Genomic DNA, 17839 nt, shown 5'->3' on the forward strand with positions numbered 1-17839 from the left:
CTCTACCACTTTATCCTCCACATGAGAGGTGCAGGGAGGCAGGAGGCGATCCTAGCTGTTAATAGGGCAAAAGGTGGGGCCTGATCGTAGGCCTGACCAACCATTCACTCTTCCATTCACACCTGGGGGCAACTTAGGGTGTCCAATTAACATCTGCATTTTTTGGACAGTGGGAGGAAACCGGAGTACCCGGAGAAAACCCACGCACACACAGAACATGTAAACTCCGCACAGGAAGTCTCCATCGATCGAACCGGGATCTGAACCAGTGCAGGTCTTGCTGTGAGGTAAACATCATTTATTTACACTGTAAATAGAATGAGGTTAGCAATACAGTGGGATGTCAGGGAGATATTTCCCTCTTCATAAGGGGAAGGTGAATTACAGCACACAGTTTTTTGATCAAAGTCTTTCAAACTTTGATTCAACTGATCTAAAAAAATAAATAAATGACGCCTCCATGACCTAATAACACACAACTCTGCTATTACACTGATTTTTGACATTAGATTAGTGAATGATCTTGAAAACTTTATTTGCTTTTTTTTAAAAAAAAACTGGTACCGGTTTATACAATTTTTAAATCATTCTTTTTAAAAACCCTACATGAGACATGACATGAAGCCAGAGTGTTCAGATGTCAAAGTGAAGCACCTCTGCCATTTCCCTTTTATTTGATGCACCCCGTAACTCCCTCTAATCCATGGTCAGCCCTTCCCTTTCTCAGGGTTCCCACTCTTCCAGAGTATAAATCCAGACATTATTTTCCAGGACTTTTCCAGGACATTTATAGTGATGATCATCCTAGCATGACTGACAGGGATCATTTCATACATATAGGTATCTTAAAGTGCAATTCTGGTTTTTAAGGCATGCCGTGGCTCTGTCTGCTCTATAAAAAAATATATTTCCTACAAGTTCACTCGTGTGTATCATAAAAATAATTAGAGGAATTTTGGAAACTGTGCAGCAAAAATACAGACAATTGATTTGATATTCCAACATGTACAACACTATATATAGAACTTTTACACGTCGTCAGAATTCTCACATAAAGAACGTCCATCAATATAATCCAAATCCAATGCGTTTTTGGTATCTCTTGTGCATAGAAATCTAATTTTAGGACAATCTAACCTTCATTTTTTATCATTCGACTGCCGATAATGTTAGCGGTGCTCTCGTGCTGGATTAGGAATGCAGGTCACAGCCAGGCAAGCGGCCAGCTCCATCCCCAGCGCACAGCGTACAATCCTCACTTGCAGCTTGGCTTGCAGTGCCTGGCCTCCTGTCTGTAAATGTGTTAAACCTACTTTCACTTGCCGTGAATTTGTATAAATAATGTATATACATTTATCCGCAGACTCTAACAAGTGCAGCCTCAGGTGAAAATACTCATAAATGCATGCTATGTGCATCCCCGAAGGTGGACATCAACTCCAAACCGACCAGCTCAAACGATAACCACACAGAGAGCAAGAAAAAAAGAAAGGAAAACAAATGAATAACTTGCCAAAAGCACCATAAGCACACACCCACAGTTTTTTTTTTTCTTCACACACACACACAAACACGCAGACACACACACACACACACACATGCAGTGCTGTCAGTTTCTAAACAAGTTTTCCTTTCCGTCACAGAAACTGCCCCAAGTTGTGTCTGCCATTGTTGAAGCTTTTAAACTCTGGAACCACATCACTCGTGTTTACTGAGATGTGTTTGTTCGTTTCCCTGCATTGTCAAAGTACATTCGAAAGAAGAAGAGACTGGGGGCATCCGGAAAAAAAGAGGCTCTTGGAAGTGTTCCAAGATTGCAAGAGAAGATGCAACTGAGTGCTGGAATCAGCCTGTTTGCTATTCAGTCAGGTTTCAGGCAGGCCTGCAGGCCCAAGGGGCCTGAGAAAAGCACAGCCAGCCGAAACAAAATAAAATAAAACACCCACCTTGCAACACATGGTGGCAAAACCATGAAAGACTATGGTGAATTAGTCAGTAAAGCTGTTCTATCACATCACATCACATCCTAACATCTGAAAACACACTTTAATGCACTGTATGCAGTGCAAATCAATTAACTATATCTATAATTTAAAACTTCTTCCTAGTGACCACCAACAGGATTTACCTCCACTGCCATTTTATGCTTTGCCTTAGAAATCACATTGATGAATTAAAGTTTATTTATCTGCTTTAATGTTACGACTGGTGGAGGCAACAAGGAGGCGAAAGAAGGAGCAGCACAACTCTTCAGAGAGGCAATTAGCCAACTTTCTAATCACTTACACCAAACAGCAACTGGGCTGTTGGGGCGCCTGATGGACAAAGTTTAAAAATGTAACGATCAAATGAATCGGCACACTCTTGATTGTTATGCAAAAGCCTCACTGTGGCATGCAAAACAAATACGCTAAGGTTTGTAGATGGAATGGTTCGAAGGCCGCTGCTGTTTCATTTCAAAACATGCATTATACATCATTGTGCATAAAGAGGAAGCCTACAGCATTATGATGTTTTTTTCCGACGATGATTATCTTTTATTAGTCATTAAAAGAGAGCAAGAAAGAGAGAAAAAATACAACTTTTAAGCACCTGAACCTCGCTGCCAGCATTCCATTAATTGCCTGCACAATGGGGAGAGCCTTCGGAGATTTTTCAATTTAAAAAAATGAGGAGCATGCATTCAGTCGTGCTCATGTTATACCGGCACTTAAATCCTACAGAGCTCACATAAAAAAGGACTCAAGGTTGCATCCGATTGAAAGCCTCCAACTACAGCCACTTCAGAAATCCATTTAGCAAGCGGAGGGGGGGTTAGAACATCTAATTCAAACAGTCGCCCTGTTAAAACGGTTGCACCAATGTCTTTTAAAAACACACACGCACTTTCAGGAGCACACTTTTTCCCTGTGTTTGCTTGGCTCCATTGTAAGAAAGATGAATCTGGCACACAGAGAGATAGCAAGGCACAAAGAATTAATCTTGCCAGACCTCAGCCAAGTGGCGAGGGTAAATGCTTGAGTGCACGTGGAATCTTGACCTTTGCTGTGACAGTGTCACAAAGAGTGCTTTATGGGAGCGACAAAGAAAGAGGTCCATGGTGCCTGCAATAACATGACAACCTGAATGTCATGACACTGTTCATCAGCTGCAGAATCATAGGTAAAGAGAATGAACAAATTTGTGCTTCACATTTTTTTATAAATGCAGAAAATAATAGAGAACTTCCAAGGAATTAAGAGGACAAACATTGGTAGCTATATCGCACTGATATTCCATTCAGAAGGTATTTCATCCCTTTTAACAATCCCCGGACAATTACTTACACATTATTGTGGAACTTTTAAAAAACTGAACATCCACCTATGAATTGTAAGGGCAAGAAACTGCTGCAAATATAAGTGTATGTGCAGAGTGCCCAACAAACTTACTGTCACATTCCTGAATCTAAACATTTTCTGCTTCATTAGCCCAGCACCTGACGGAAATACTGCTCAGTTATGGGTCAGACATGTAGTTGGCTAAGAAGACAAATCCCTTGCAATTTCTAGATCATGGAGGTTAATGTTCATCTGCCCTGATGCTCTGGTGACAATCAACACTCCAAAGACTGGCAGGTGGCTGATGGGCATGCGTGGTGGAGCAACTATAGTGGTCTTATCCACATTCCTCAGTGAGGAGCTGAGAGAAGTGGGAAAAGAATCACAGAAAGTTAAGACTAATGCTGTTAAATGGCGTCCATCATCCAGGCCTGTGAAGCTCCAACTCTTTCTCCTCTCCAGGTAAGATAGCCCATTTAGCTGTGTCTAGCATCGCTTCCCCAGAATGCTGCCGGTGCGTCTTCCTGTCGGCAGGAGGATCCTGAGCCAAAGGTGTTGCCCTCATCCTTCTATGTGTGGCCAAGGAACAGCAGCGAGTCCACTTTGGTGTAATGATGTTCTGCCAAAATGTGCTTATTTTCCTGCGGCGGGGGAAGAGATGAGACCTGCCAGACACAGAGGATGGAAGCGACGTTCTCATTTCTGTCCATCAGTGGCTCTCGTCCCAGTTCTCCCTTCTTCTCCTCTGGCTGGGGTTGTTAATACCACGCTCACAGTGAAAGGTGCAGGTGGAGTTCACTCCAGAGATCACTTGAAAGTGATCCGAGACCACATCTTTTAAGCGGAACAGAGTTCAGTTATTTGGCCTGGATTAGAGATCTCGGGCTGGTATGAATGCACACTTGGAGTAACTGGAGAACTTCTTGATGACCAGATTTTTCACTCCAAATGACAGATTTATGTAAACACACACACAACTTTATGGATAATAAGCATTTATATAGTCAAAAAAGTCAAAATTAATCTACTTATAACACTTTCCAATATGAGTAAGTGAAAGGATCATAACACTGTGGTGTGCATGTGTGCGTGTGTGTTCATTCGTACTAAAGCTGACAGGCATACAGTAAAATGTATAGCCAGCAGCATGAAATGAGGCAGGGTGGTGGCCTCACATCCCATCACATAAAACCAGAACGTTTTTAATCTGACAGGACCAGTGGCAACCTTGAGCTGTGACCTACTGTCGAGAGCTCAAGAACCAACACAGAACAGGATCATCACCAATCTCAATCTCTCTCTCTCTCTCTCACACACACGCGCACACACACACACACACACATACATACACCTGTATTGCTGTAAACATATACTGTGTACATATGTAAAGATCGTTCTGCAGCTCTTTACATTGACATCTGTGGAAATTAAATTGAAGCAAGTACACTCTGAACAATACCACTTGTGCAAAACACTGACATATGCAGCGCGGAGTTGACAGTCATGCCCAGTGTCAAACAAAGGAAGCGAATGATTTCACTGCTGCTTTCACTAAAGACTGACTGCTTTTCATCACGATCCTGGGCAATTTCAACCAGATGCCTCAGGATGTGATGTACAGTATGACTAAACTCATTTCGACTGACAGGCCGACGTTTCAGTGAACTTTACCTTCAAAACTGTCCGGGAGTTCAGTTTTTGTTTACATTTAAAATGCTGTTTGTTTGTTTGTTTGTTTTAACTAGGAAGTGCTGCGTTAAATGGGGCAAAAACAGAGCAATGCTTTAAAAATCAAATGCTGCGTGTCCTTGAATGTCACCGACGGCATTCTGCACATACAATTAAGACAAAGGATCCAGCCTCATTTTAGTGTACAGCCTGTGTCTCAGCTAATGTATACGCATCAACAGATGGATGTTAAGTGTCTGTGCATGTGTCTCTTCACTTACATCTCCAGGTCTGTTGCTGAGATCAATATCAAAATGCTTAAGAGGACTAAATCAAGCAGAAAGGAACTTTCCTTTCATCTCCTCACTCTGTCGATGCCTCGTTTTTTTTCCCTCTCTGTTTCAGAATGCCACAGAGAATTGCTGGCAGGCCTTCAAATGTGAACAGCTGCTTTCACATTGTCACTGTGATTCAAAATTTGACTGGATTATTTAGTCTGCTCTCCATCTCTTGGAACAGCAACAAGTAACTGTAAGCTACTGAGGACTTAGGAGACCCAGGCGTTTGCCAGAGTCACACTGTAACAGAGGTTCACAGACCTCAACATAGATATGATTAAGGGGGATCTGGGCTCCAGGGAAGATCTGTGGGAAACATGACAGCATCTACAGTATATGGTGCTGGGGATCAGCTTTAGAGAGGTCAGACTTGGAAGTATAACGTCCGGAACATGATAATGAAGGAAAGGAAGTTGAACCAGTATGTTCGTTCTGTACTGCCAGCTAATTCTTGTAAACCACAAGAATGAACTGGCAGTAAGTGGCGCTTATTAAGTATTTCATTTTTCCTTCTTCGCTCATCACATCCACGTATAGGACAGCGACTGACTTCATGTTGCAGTTGTATAAAAAGGTCCGAACTATATGAAGAACTTTCGGAAGAAGGTTGATATATGATCACCACTGAACACTCCACTGAATCAATATTTTACCTATATTACCTAGTACATCAATCCTTGTGAGGCCAGGACTTCCGTTGGACGTCATTACAATCCCTGTTTTGTGGCTCAGTCATAAACAGCAGTGCGTGCTTTATGTTTTGCAACTATAAATTCATGGCTCAGTCTTTGTTTCTATCCAAACTGACTGATTGTATTGTTCGTAGTGTTGTATGTATGAGTATGAACTGTTTGATGACAAGTAAGTTTTTCCATTTAGGGATTAATAACGTTTCTCTCTCTACAAATTCTCAAATTAATGAATAGTCTTCCGATTCCATTGAATGATGCCAGATCAGAAACTCACCACATCCCAAAGCTACAAAACAGGAGGCATTATGAAGGACTGGGGAAGTGGTTGTCTTTATTTTGGCAAAGTCGCTTGAAATGAACATTTGAGAATACTGAGCTTGGGACAGAGGTGTGTGGGAGATAAACAAGCAACACAAGGTAATATCTATACTGCATTTTGAAAGGAACATCACAATGACATTAAATAAGTCCCTCCTGTGTATCTGGCCATTTTTTTAATTGTTACCTCCAGTGTCTTTTGTATGCCAGGCAAAGCCTAACCCCAAGAGATCGCTACCAGTGTTGAGTAACATACTAATGTAAATACTAATGTCAGTTATAAAATAAGGACGAAAATACATTGGCTGGGTTTGACATTCACTGTAGTGGAGCTGCAGGTCAACAATTTTCAAAGAAAACAAAGACAATTGTAAATTTGTTGATATTCTGTGAATTCAACACCACAGTGTTTGTGGTGACTGGGATTCAGGAAATAGCTCAGCTTGCAGCTTGTTGGAAAGTACAAGTCTCATTTATACACACGTACAATATGAACTCAATATGCCAGCTAAGAAACTAACTATTGGACAATTACTGTATTTATTTAACTAGGATGGCTGTATTAGAAACAAATGTCGGTGCTGAAAAGGTACTTTTCTCAGTCGCACATGGTACTGAAGGTTTAGGCAAGAATTTCCACAACAGTATTGGAATCTACTTTTCTTCTCTGATCAAGTAATCGTTGCCACAATCGGACCAATATCAATAAGTATCTGATCGATGCAAACCCCATACAAACAAAAATATATAATAGATGCCACACCATTGTTGAATCGACTCCCAGCATCCAATGTGAGATTGACAGTAGGTGAGCAGTTTTCTGGTGTAGCTCATGTTAACTGGCATTTGACAAGTTTTCTCTCTAGGAGTGTACTAGAGTCTAACAGATCGATGAATATCAAGCTCAAAGTCTAATGTGAGGTGAGTGATGTAGGGTGAGGTGAGCCTGAGTGAAGCCGGAGGCTGAATACCAAAGCGCGGGGCAGTGGATGGATCAATACTAGCTCATCCATGGACGCACAAGTTTTGGTGGTCGGCAGCAGAGTGACAACTCATGCCATTCATATTAATATTCATACAAATTATGTAAAACATCATTGACCTTAATTCCTTTATCATACATAGATTTTTTCCCCCGTTTCACGCCAAATTTATTTCCACCACTGAGTAATAGCTCCTGTACAAAAAGAAATCAAGAAATAATTCATTTGGAGTGGTCAGACGTAACTGCTTGTTAAAAAAACAAAAAGTGATTTGAAAAACACAATTTACAGACATGGTAGATTTGGAAATAGGAGGGAAATTTTACGTTGAAAGGTTAATTTCAATCCAGTGTAAGCAAAAATTGTTTCCTTTGACGCAGAGATGATTAATCTTTGTGTCACCATCCAATGTTTGCCTCAGAAACATCAACAAGACACATTTAACAGATGTTAAAGTGATAATAAACCTGTGCCAGACTATGAACGTGTTGCTTTATAATATCAAGAAGTTGTATTTAACCAATATTTTCATCTTATCAGGGGGAGGACAGACACACCCAGTGTATCTAAATCAGAAATAGACATTCACAACTGATGAAAACGTCAGTTGGAATTTGTAAAAACTCATAAATAATGGATGCTTCTAGTAGGCAGGGGAGCATCTTCAATGAGCCCAGAGTGCAGAGCATGCTTTCTCATCTCCAAACCGAGAAGCCATTTTAATGACTGTGCCCAGAGACCTGGGGGTCTCAATAACCCCCCCCCCCCCATTTTTTTTTCGCCCCAACTTCACCAGTCGGAGACCCCTCATCAAACCTGTCCATGCTTCCAATCACCACACAAAGAGGGGAACATGAGCTCTTAAATTAAACATTCAAAGCAGCAGTCTCTGCCTGTTTTAGGCAAATCAGCAGAAAATGAAACAAACAGGGCACCTCAGGAAGATCTGTGTGTGTGTGTGTGTGTGGGGGGGGTCTCTTAAGTCATTTGCAGAGCATAGAATGCAAATAATATTGAGGGTGTATTTGCTTTCAGAATGACTGCACTGGGTGCTATAGGATCCTGCATCGTCAGGACTGGGGTCAAACCCGGAGTCAAACCCGGGGAAGGATGACAGTGGATAAGGTAGGGACCACTATCATCATCCCCCTCTACTGACCTGCATTCAGACATAAACAGGAAATGGCTGACAGGAAGGAAGTCATATGTTTTTTACAGCTGTGGCCTGGGTGAGGACAGCATTGTGCCAGAGATGCATTTTTAATAGCCTTTTTTTTTCTTTTACACTAATACATGTATTGTGTAAAATGTCTGATGTCTCCATTTAGAGCCACACAGAACATGTAAAAAATGACAACCCAGGCAGACAGAGGCTGGTGTTTAGAGTTTAGTATTTAGAATGAGAACTGGTGTCATTGTCTTTTCCTGTTACCATTAAAAGCGGCCTTTTCCTGCATCCACCACAGATAAACCCTTTTGTCTCTTTGTTTTTGTTCTTGGGTGAACATCAAAGCAGACAGATCACTCAGGGCTTGTGATCTGTCAGGGAGCAGGGATTTATATGGCACTTGCATCCTATGATACTCATCACATCTGCAAGTCACAGAGATAAATCAGACTGGCAGGCTGCACAGCATTACACACACACACACACACAGACATATAGACTGCTCTTCAGGCAACACAATGTAGTTTGGAAGTTTACACCAAGTGGTACAGTTTGGTATATTGCGTAATTATTTGCATTTTGAATGTCAAAACTTGTGAATGGTACCAAAATAAGTGATCCATACTATTCCATGTTTTTGGCAAACTACCGTTGTGGCACAGTTATCCGGCACCTATGGGTAGGAGCTAGACTGACTTCTGGGCGACTAAGAACATGTACAGTAATGGGGGAAAAACACAAAATGTGCCATTTTAAAATACCATGCACTGCAACAGAGGGCATTTGTATTTCATTGTTTTGTTTTACTGAATAACAGTGTACCGCAGTGTTTACTGTGTACTGAACTTATTGGCAGGTTACATGATGTTATGCTATTCACCTACTGTATCTGGCCTAACACAACCTGAGGTGCAACACAAGTGAGACCAGGGTTCACAGTTCCAAACTGTGCTGTTGTGAGTTGAACTTCACTGTACCTCTTGGCGGAAATGCAGTTTTTTTTGGTTAACGATAAGTTCTTTCACTCATCAGTGTAATACCCCACAGAAGATGCACCTCCTGTGAGTTCATCTCCTGTGAGACATGAACAGGAACATGCATACGTTTGAGCACATGGATAGAGAGACTTGATCAGTTTCGCCGACCGACAAAAGGGTGGTTCATCGACGTTGAGAGTTGGAAGCTGAGGATGGTGGGGGAGGCAACGCACAGCCCTACAGGAAGTGATTTAATGTCCAAAAAGACATGCACTTGTTTTTGCTCAGTCTCTTTCCTGTTGTGTTCTGATAGGGACTTCCTCTCCCAAGGGTAGGTGGATGCGGTGTCATCCGTCCATCCATCCACCCCACCCACCCACTGCTCATGCACACGGAAATATCATTCTGCTGTCATGCCATCCCAGCGAAAAACTCATCAAACTCTGTGGATATCAGTGCTAAAGGTCCCAGAGTGTGTGCGTGCGTGTACCTGGGATGGGTGGACACAATTTTATTTATCTGTGGCTTTGATTAACATGCAATGACATAAAAAACGAAGAGTAAAACACATAAACAGAACAAATGACACCAAATAGTACTAGTAAAAGGTGACTATTTAAAGGCTACGAGGAAGACAGCACATAATATGTCTGTAACTCTGTTTGCACTGGTGTCCCCATTCATCTGTTTGTAGACCTATGCATGGGTCTGTGAAGCCAGAAGCCTCAACCCCAGCCATGGCTAAACCAGGGTGATCTCTTCCTGTCTGCCTCAGTATCTCTGCAACCAACTCCCTTCCTTTCCGCTAAATCATGCACATGCATGCACACAGACTGACACACACTGACTGACACACACACACACACTACACTCTAATCCAAACATTAACCTAAACACCTAAACCCGAGCCTTGTTTTATATTCACTTTTGGTTTCATCTGATTCAAAGTATTATACAAACCAATAAAAATGACCGCTTAGAAAAGGTCGTTTTGACATCTGATGTTTATACTCTATAGTATAAGTCTTATACTTTCTGAGGCAAATACTCAAATTGGTTTGTTAACTTGAATGAACACGTCAAATGCTTATTTTTAAGCTATTTTATACAATGATCTTGGCCATGGTCTAATATGACAAATATGTCAAAGCATCAGGTCAACTTTAAATTCAATAGAATCATATGCGTGCTTAATATGAAATTAACATTTAAAAGGGAAATGTTCACTGCAATTAAATACCTAAATAATAAATAAACAAATTTAACTCTTAACTGGAGGCTCCTTTACCATCATTTTATAGACTAGATTAGATGTAGATGTGGTAGATTAACTGCACATTATTAATGATATAATGTAAAATAATACACTTTGTCCATGTGTATGTCGCCAGAGCTCTGTGGTGAATAGTGACCAAAGCAGTTTACGTCACAACCGTATCTGCTCTTCTGTCTATTGAACGTTTTAACACACAGATGCACATGCGCACATGTTTTGCACAGCTATTCTTCTTGGGACTCTGCAGTGACGTCCACTTATTTGGAAAAGCCTAAACAAAGCATTTCCCAAATATATAAACTGCCAAACTCTAACCCTAACCATAACCTAACAACAGCTCAAATCCTGGCTTTAAGCTTAACCAGATCCTCAAAAATAAAGTTCTGCCTCATAAGGGCCAGTGGACTAATGGTCCTGACAAGGTTAGTGTTTATGCCAGAAAATGTCCTACAGAGGTAAAGATAAGTACACACACACACACACATACACCTACAGATGGAGGAAATAAGCTCAGCACTGCCTGTGTCTGCTAAGGATGTGAGGTGCAGTGATGGCACATTAACGATAGGACCCATGACAGCAGTATGCATCAGCCACGCCGAACAAAGCATGCAGCCACTTTTTAATTCAATAAGGATTGTTTTAGTGAAACAATGGCCCTTGGCCCCACTGGGTTAGGAAAGGGTGAGAAAGGTGAGTTTGTCAGTGGCGTCAGGCCTGTGTTTTTGTATTTTAGGCCACGGATGATCCCGTGGGTTCAGTGGGGTCGCAGATCAAAAGTATCGCTGTGGTGCAGCGACATCCGCCGTTTTTCAGGTAACTAACAAAAAAGGATTACAGTGAGGAGGAAGAAAGGGAAATACTGCCGGGCATGCTCACTGTGGCATCATTAAGACTATTTGGAGATGATATGCATACTCATGCATGTCTCATGTATATTAATATCAGACATTTTGTAATGGACACTCTTGTTCATAGTGTCTTCAAAGTGTCCTAAAGTAAAAAATGCCAAGAACTTTTGCTTTTCGTATTGTTGATAAAACAGACACAGCAGCTCTAATTAGTATGCAATCTCTAAATAATTATAAAGTATACTTGAGGGCCAACTTACATCACTGCATGAAGAAGATGAAGCAAAAATTGTCGATAAAGGCACTGGATTCCTTAAATTATAATGTGAATTATTTTTTAGACTAAAAATATGTTTGTTCTTTATATAAAACAATTGTTGCAACGGTGTCATGTCTAGACAAATGTCTAGAAAAATGTTTCCCGTGGCCTTAAATAGTTACAAAAATGTGCAAGATTCCAAAATCTCAGATGTAAAAGACACTTCCAAAACTACAAACATGACACATGACATACAGGGAAGAGCCTCTCTCTGTCTCCCTCTGTGTGTGTGTGTGTGCTCTCACAGTACCATTTGCATTCCTCACAACCCATTTAGTCTATGCTAATGGAGTCTACTCATGCAGAGCAGCAGGTCTTAATGAACAACCTTTGGCTAGTGATCAGTGCTATTGATTAGCCTGAGCCCCAGCTTTAAGCAGGGCTAATTGATCAATCACCACTGGTTGCTTTGGATTAATGGAACATGACTGGTGCTCCCCTGTAGACACATCTACTTCTAATGAAGAGGCCTAAATGAATGCATGCGTCTCTGTGCATGAAACACAAACAGTCACTCTGCATATATTTATGTGCACTTGTGTGTGAAGGAACTGGAGTGGGAGAAAAGTAACCATATTGTCTCTCTATTAGATGCATCATCTCTGTGAAAGGCCTGATGAGTCATTTTTAAATCTCCTTAAACTGAATGGCATATAACAGTACATAATAGAATAGAATGTGTGTTTTTACTGTGTACCTTCACCATGAATATGTATATTACATGTTAATATTTGTCATTTGTCAGTGTGTGTGTTTGTACGGTTTTAAATTATTCTAACACGGTCAATAAGTTACTTTATATTTAGAATGATTTAAGACGAGCTGATATGTATGTAGGTCATAATTGTCCACATTTTTTTTTCTTTTTTAACCCTTCTGAATGAAAAGCGTGCGGTTATTATGGTAATTTCACTTGTGCTGCTGCAGGAAGCCGGTGAATGACTTTCAATTTCTGACCTGTTTTTGGACATTGAGACAAAGACTCAAGCAAATATTATTTTAAATATGTTTTATACTGTTCATATTTGAAATTTAACACACAAAATCTGGTGTTTGTGTTGTTGTTTTTTTAATTAACCCCTTTTTTTTCTTCATTTTAAATTGTTAATACACTATTTTAACATGCAGTAAATAGTGAATAAATGCCAAATATTGAAAGTTATTCTGGAAAAAATGGGCAACAGCACTTAGTTACAGGCCCTTTTATGGTTAAAATAAGCAAACAAAAGTCCAGATAGACATTTTGAGGTGTTAAAGAGTTAATTAGCCTAAATTTAAGTTTAAGATAGAGCAATATTACAAATCTGCAGATCCCTCTGAATTAAATCTTAAAATCAGCCGTTTGACTGGTTTGCTGATGCTATAACCTCAACCTGATGTTGGATTATAGAGCACAGTTGCATCACAACCCATACCTTGTAATGTCTTTGCGGTATTGTTGTCATTGCATCTACTGTGTCTTTGCACATTCATTTTTGTGTGAGTGGCATCTGAAATGAGGAATTAACCAACAGCCAGTGAATGATAAATAATTAAAATGAGGATTAAAATATTCCCTCATATTAATTTAAAGAGCTGCTAACACATTCTGAATTCAATTAATTAGTCTGCATTTATAAGGACTCTCTAATCTCGTCCTAGCTCTAATCTAAAAGCTGCTAGATTCTAAACAGAATACAACAATATGACAAGTGATGAGTTAACCATCAGATATGAGCTGTAAAATTCACACATCAGGTTTAACATAGTTCATATCTCACATGCTCACTTGCTGACAGACATGACACCAGCAGAGTCCCCCTCTCCAAAAATCAGGAAGTCCCAACCCAAACACACACACACACACAGTGAGAGAAAGAGAGAAATCCTTTATGGAGCCACCACTAGCTGTGTAGCCCGTCAATCATTCAGGGGTAAGGTTTTTCTCTGTGAGTGTGTGTGTGTGCGTGCGTGTGGGTGGACTGGAGGTTCCAGCTGGCCTGTCATGGGACTCCCAATCGCGTGTGAACAGTACTGAGAAGGAGCTGTTGCTAACTGATCCAACACTCAACGGGCTAAAAAAGGTCGGTTGGGGTGAGTCTAACACAGCAAAACCAGGGATACTGTTATACTGTTCTATGGAACACAACTTCAGGTTTTTGTTTTCATAACTTTGACTTGAAAATAGAATTGTAAAGTTATTCAAAGTACATTTCATAATAATATATATTTTTTATTATTCCTAGCATGACACCACTCTGTTTGGATGAGAGGTGTAAATTCCAGCTTTTCTTGCGGGTTAAAAGTTAAAGTACATCCACATTGTGTAAGAAAAAATATTGCATCATGAATCACGTCATGAAAAAAGAAAAAAAAAAAGAAAAATAGAAACACTTCCTAAAATCTTTTCTTTGACTGCGATTGGACAAACACACCCTGTGAAGACAAAGTCTTTAACAGCAACAACCAACCAGTACAGAAGCTCTGTCTCTTGCCTGTGCTGAAATTCACAGACCACCTCAAACACACACATACACACACACACACATACATACACACACACAGACCCCGACCCCCATAATTTAGTTAACCTTGACCAACTAACCAGCAGCACATAAACACACACACACATACCCTCGATCCTTTGACTGTCTCGCACATTTTGTGGAACGAGAACACACTTCCACCCAATAACCTCTGGTGTGAACTTAATTGTGTATACTCAGGTATTGAGTTTCAGACCATGCCTGGCTCCCATAGCACTCAAAGAGAAACAGACGCTGTGAACCTGACAATGAGTGAGACAGAGAGAGAGAGAGAGAGAGAGCGAAAGAGAGCGCGAGAGAGACATGGACCACCCAACAGCTGCGAAGAAAAACAAAGCTGGGTGGAGAGCAGAGTCAGCTTCGATCATGTCAGGACTCAGGTACGGCAGTTGGAAGTTATCGTGCAGTAGCAGTTTGCCAAAAGTAAAAAGAGGCAGGGAGAAAGCAAAAGTGGAACTCTAAAAAGGTCACAGAGTGTTTTGTGTTTTGATTTATTTATCTCAGAGCAAATAGTACTACAGTACATCTGCTACATAGCTTAGACATATTCTTTTTCTTTACATGATATGGTTTAGAATTGCCAAACTGTATGATCATTTCCTGCATTATGGAGGACGTGCAGGTACAAAAGCAGTGCATGTCAGTCCTGGGACTCACTCACGTTTACTGTACTTCAGAATTGCCTTTTAAATTCAATCCAAGTTTTATGTTATGAAATGAAATGAACAAGGCTGCTTGTAAAATCAACTCTCAAAAAGTAATTAACCAGTAATTATACACACTCTGCAGGATTAATTGTTGTTAATTACCTGAGCAGAATAACTGCACCAGGGCTAGAAAAAAACACTGAATAAGTGAGATCATGACCAGAATCACTAGATCTTTTGGAAAAAAAACCTTATTTTCCATACAAATACCGCTCTGTGCCATTGATCAAGCTGTTAAACCATTATTACGTACAAAAGAGGCTCAGTCGACGCGTGTATATAAACAAAGGCAAAGACACACACTATAATTTAAACTATAATTTGTCAAAGTATTTTGTGATTCATGTAAAGTGGCGCATATTTTTTCTATTTCTTAAACAATACTACATCAACAACTCTAACGATGAGATTTTCTACAACACAAAAGGACTACATTTAATTGAAAGTCACTGTTTAACGATTATATGGTTATGTGTGTGGTTCTACTACTTGCCACCAGGGGGACAAGATTATGCATAGTGTGATCAGGGCATTGGAGGCTTCGATTTATTTCAGTTGAGTGAGAGAGACAGTGACCTCTGCTAAGCCCTGAAAGTAGTTCTATTCCACAAAAATAATTATATTCTAATTTATTACAAATTAGACAAAGAAACACTGGTGATATTGAAAAGAAAAAGAAAATGCACTTCTAAAAGGAGTATAACCTGCTATTATTTTACAGTGTAAAAGGAAATAAGCATGACTACATCTAAATTAAAATTACCATAAATAATTATGAATATTTAGAAATAACATGCTTTAATTTTCTATTTAAAAAATAATGTTTATTTTACTTTATATATTTCTTACATTTCACTTTATAGAATAGTACAATTTAGGGTTACATTGTACATAATTAAATTATAAACAATTACATTTTTTAATTTTTATCTTTTTTTTTTACAGCATCAATCTGAGATAGATGAATGAAATTACACAGTGCCAACTCAGTGAGTGGGGATTATCAGACGTGCTGCTGGTAACTGAGTTAATCCAACACAGTTATAGTTCAACACCAGAGTTCAGTCTGTTTTTGTCCTTAAGTCAAAGGTCAAATGCCGCCATTCACCGACTGCCCTATTATCTGAAGCAACAGCAACTTATATATACTCTACTGTGTGAACGTGTGTATGCACACGCACACATGTGTGCGAGTGGATTCAGTTACCTTTCTATGCTGATGAGTGTCTTTGAAGCTTTGGCTCGAGGGACTTTCCAGTCTCTCTGGAACACAAGGAATGGACAGCTGACCTGAGAGAGAGAGAGGGAGAGGGAGAGGGAGAGGGAGAGGGAGAGGGAGAGAGAGAGAGAGAGAGAGAGAGAGAGAGAGAGAGAGAGAGAGGGAGAGAGAGAGAGAGGGAGTGTGTGTGTAAGGAGGTCTGGCACTGCACTGCTGCCAAAAGTGTTCAGCTTCACTGAAAAGTAAAGTAACTGAAGACACACTTTACATGCGTGCACACACTGTATTCCTGGAGCCTTTCTTAAAATCACACTGCAGTGAATAAAAGCATGTAAGATAGTTTTTTTTAATATTTACATATTTGAAGTGAATGAGACGCGACAGAGTTTTACACTTTTCAACTCAAACATTTCCCCTGAACATTGTAGGTTGTGATTTTTCTACTAAAAAAAAGGAAGTCGTCAACCGAAAGTAACATTCAAGCACGGTTTAAAATCCATAAATAGACTAATATGCCAATTAAAGCAGGAAACAAAAACGGCAAGTTATACTGTGGGCTCAGTGGTAGAGCGAGTCGTCTTTTAACTTGAAGGTTGGGGTTTGATTCCCGGCTCCACTCCTGACAGCTGGGTCGGCAGCGTGTGTGTGTATGGGTATGAAAAGCTGTGTGATACAAAAAATGTGCTGCACAAAGATGCACTGCAGGAATATGTGGTCATCAAGACTCGAAAAGTGCGATGCAAATATAGACCTTTTAGCATTACATCACTAACAATAATACAATGTTCACATAATGCTGACTCTCCTTTTATATTCTCAGGGACTGAGATGATGCTCCCATCTGGATCATCTTACACAGTCTGAGCAGGTAGTGCAAAAGTTGTTCAAGGACACCTCAAAAAGCCAGAAGCTTGTGATGGACACCACTGTTACTGCTTGTTTCTTTCTTAATTTCCTGTCAATGAAAAACATACACACACTTCCTCTCGTGTATCGATTTTAATAACAAGCATATTCTATTTTTCTGCTTTTCTGCTGTATATAACTATAAAATAGACAATCAGTTCAAAGACTTAAAGATGATTCTTGGTCATCTACAGCTTGCCATCTGCTGTTATCAACCCTGATAGATTGTAACTGTTCAAATTTTCAAGCATTCTCGTAGGAAAGTGTCAAACATTAATTGTATTTATTGTACAGTTACTAGGGATTGGGACAGTTAATCTTATTCAAATCCAAATCACAATATAAAGCAAATAAATTAACGAATGGTCAAGGCTACCATATATACGGCATATCTGAATCAGAGTTTATACTTTATACTGTTAATGGTTTTAATATAGTAATTCATATCTTTATGATCTCATCCTTGCACTAAAATATAGAGTTGTTAATATTTTAAAAGTATCTCATAGTAATGCTCTAGCTGTCTTTTTTATTTTTTAATCAAAATTATTCAGCTTCAATAATGAAACAGT

The 17839-nt window shown here is 39.9% G+C and overlaps 1 protein-coding gene across 2 annotated transcripts in view; it reads right to left on the reverse strand.

Annotated features, from left to right (window-relative positions):
* Positions 1-17839, reverse strand: part of LOC131465829 (adhesion G-protein coupled receptor D2) — an 80995-nt gene that overhangs the window by 379 nt on the left and 62777 nt on the right. Inside the window, exon 24 of one of the 2 annotated variants that reach the window (XM_058638764.1) lies at positions 16350-16432. The exons of the other annotated variant lie outside the window; for it this stretch is intronic. Coding sequence (XP_058494747.1) covers positions 16350-16432 — 83 coding nt within the window. The remainder of the gene's footprint in view (positions 1-16349; positions 16433-17839) is intronic. 2 annotated transcript variants of the gene reach the window in all.

The sequence above is a fragment of the Solea solea genome, chromosome 9 (assembly GCF_958295425.1).
Source record: "Solea solea chromosome 9, fSolSol10.1, whole genome shotgun sequence".
NCBI lineage: Eukaryota > Metazoa > Chordata > Actinopteri > Pleuronectiformes > Soleidae > Solea > Solea solea.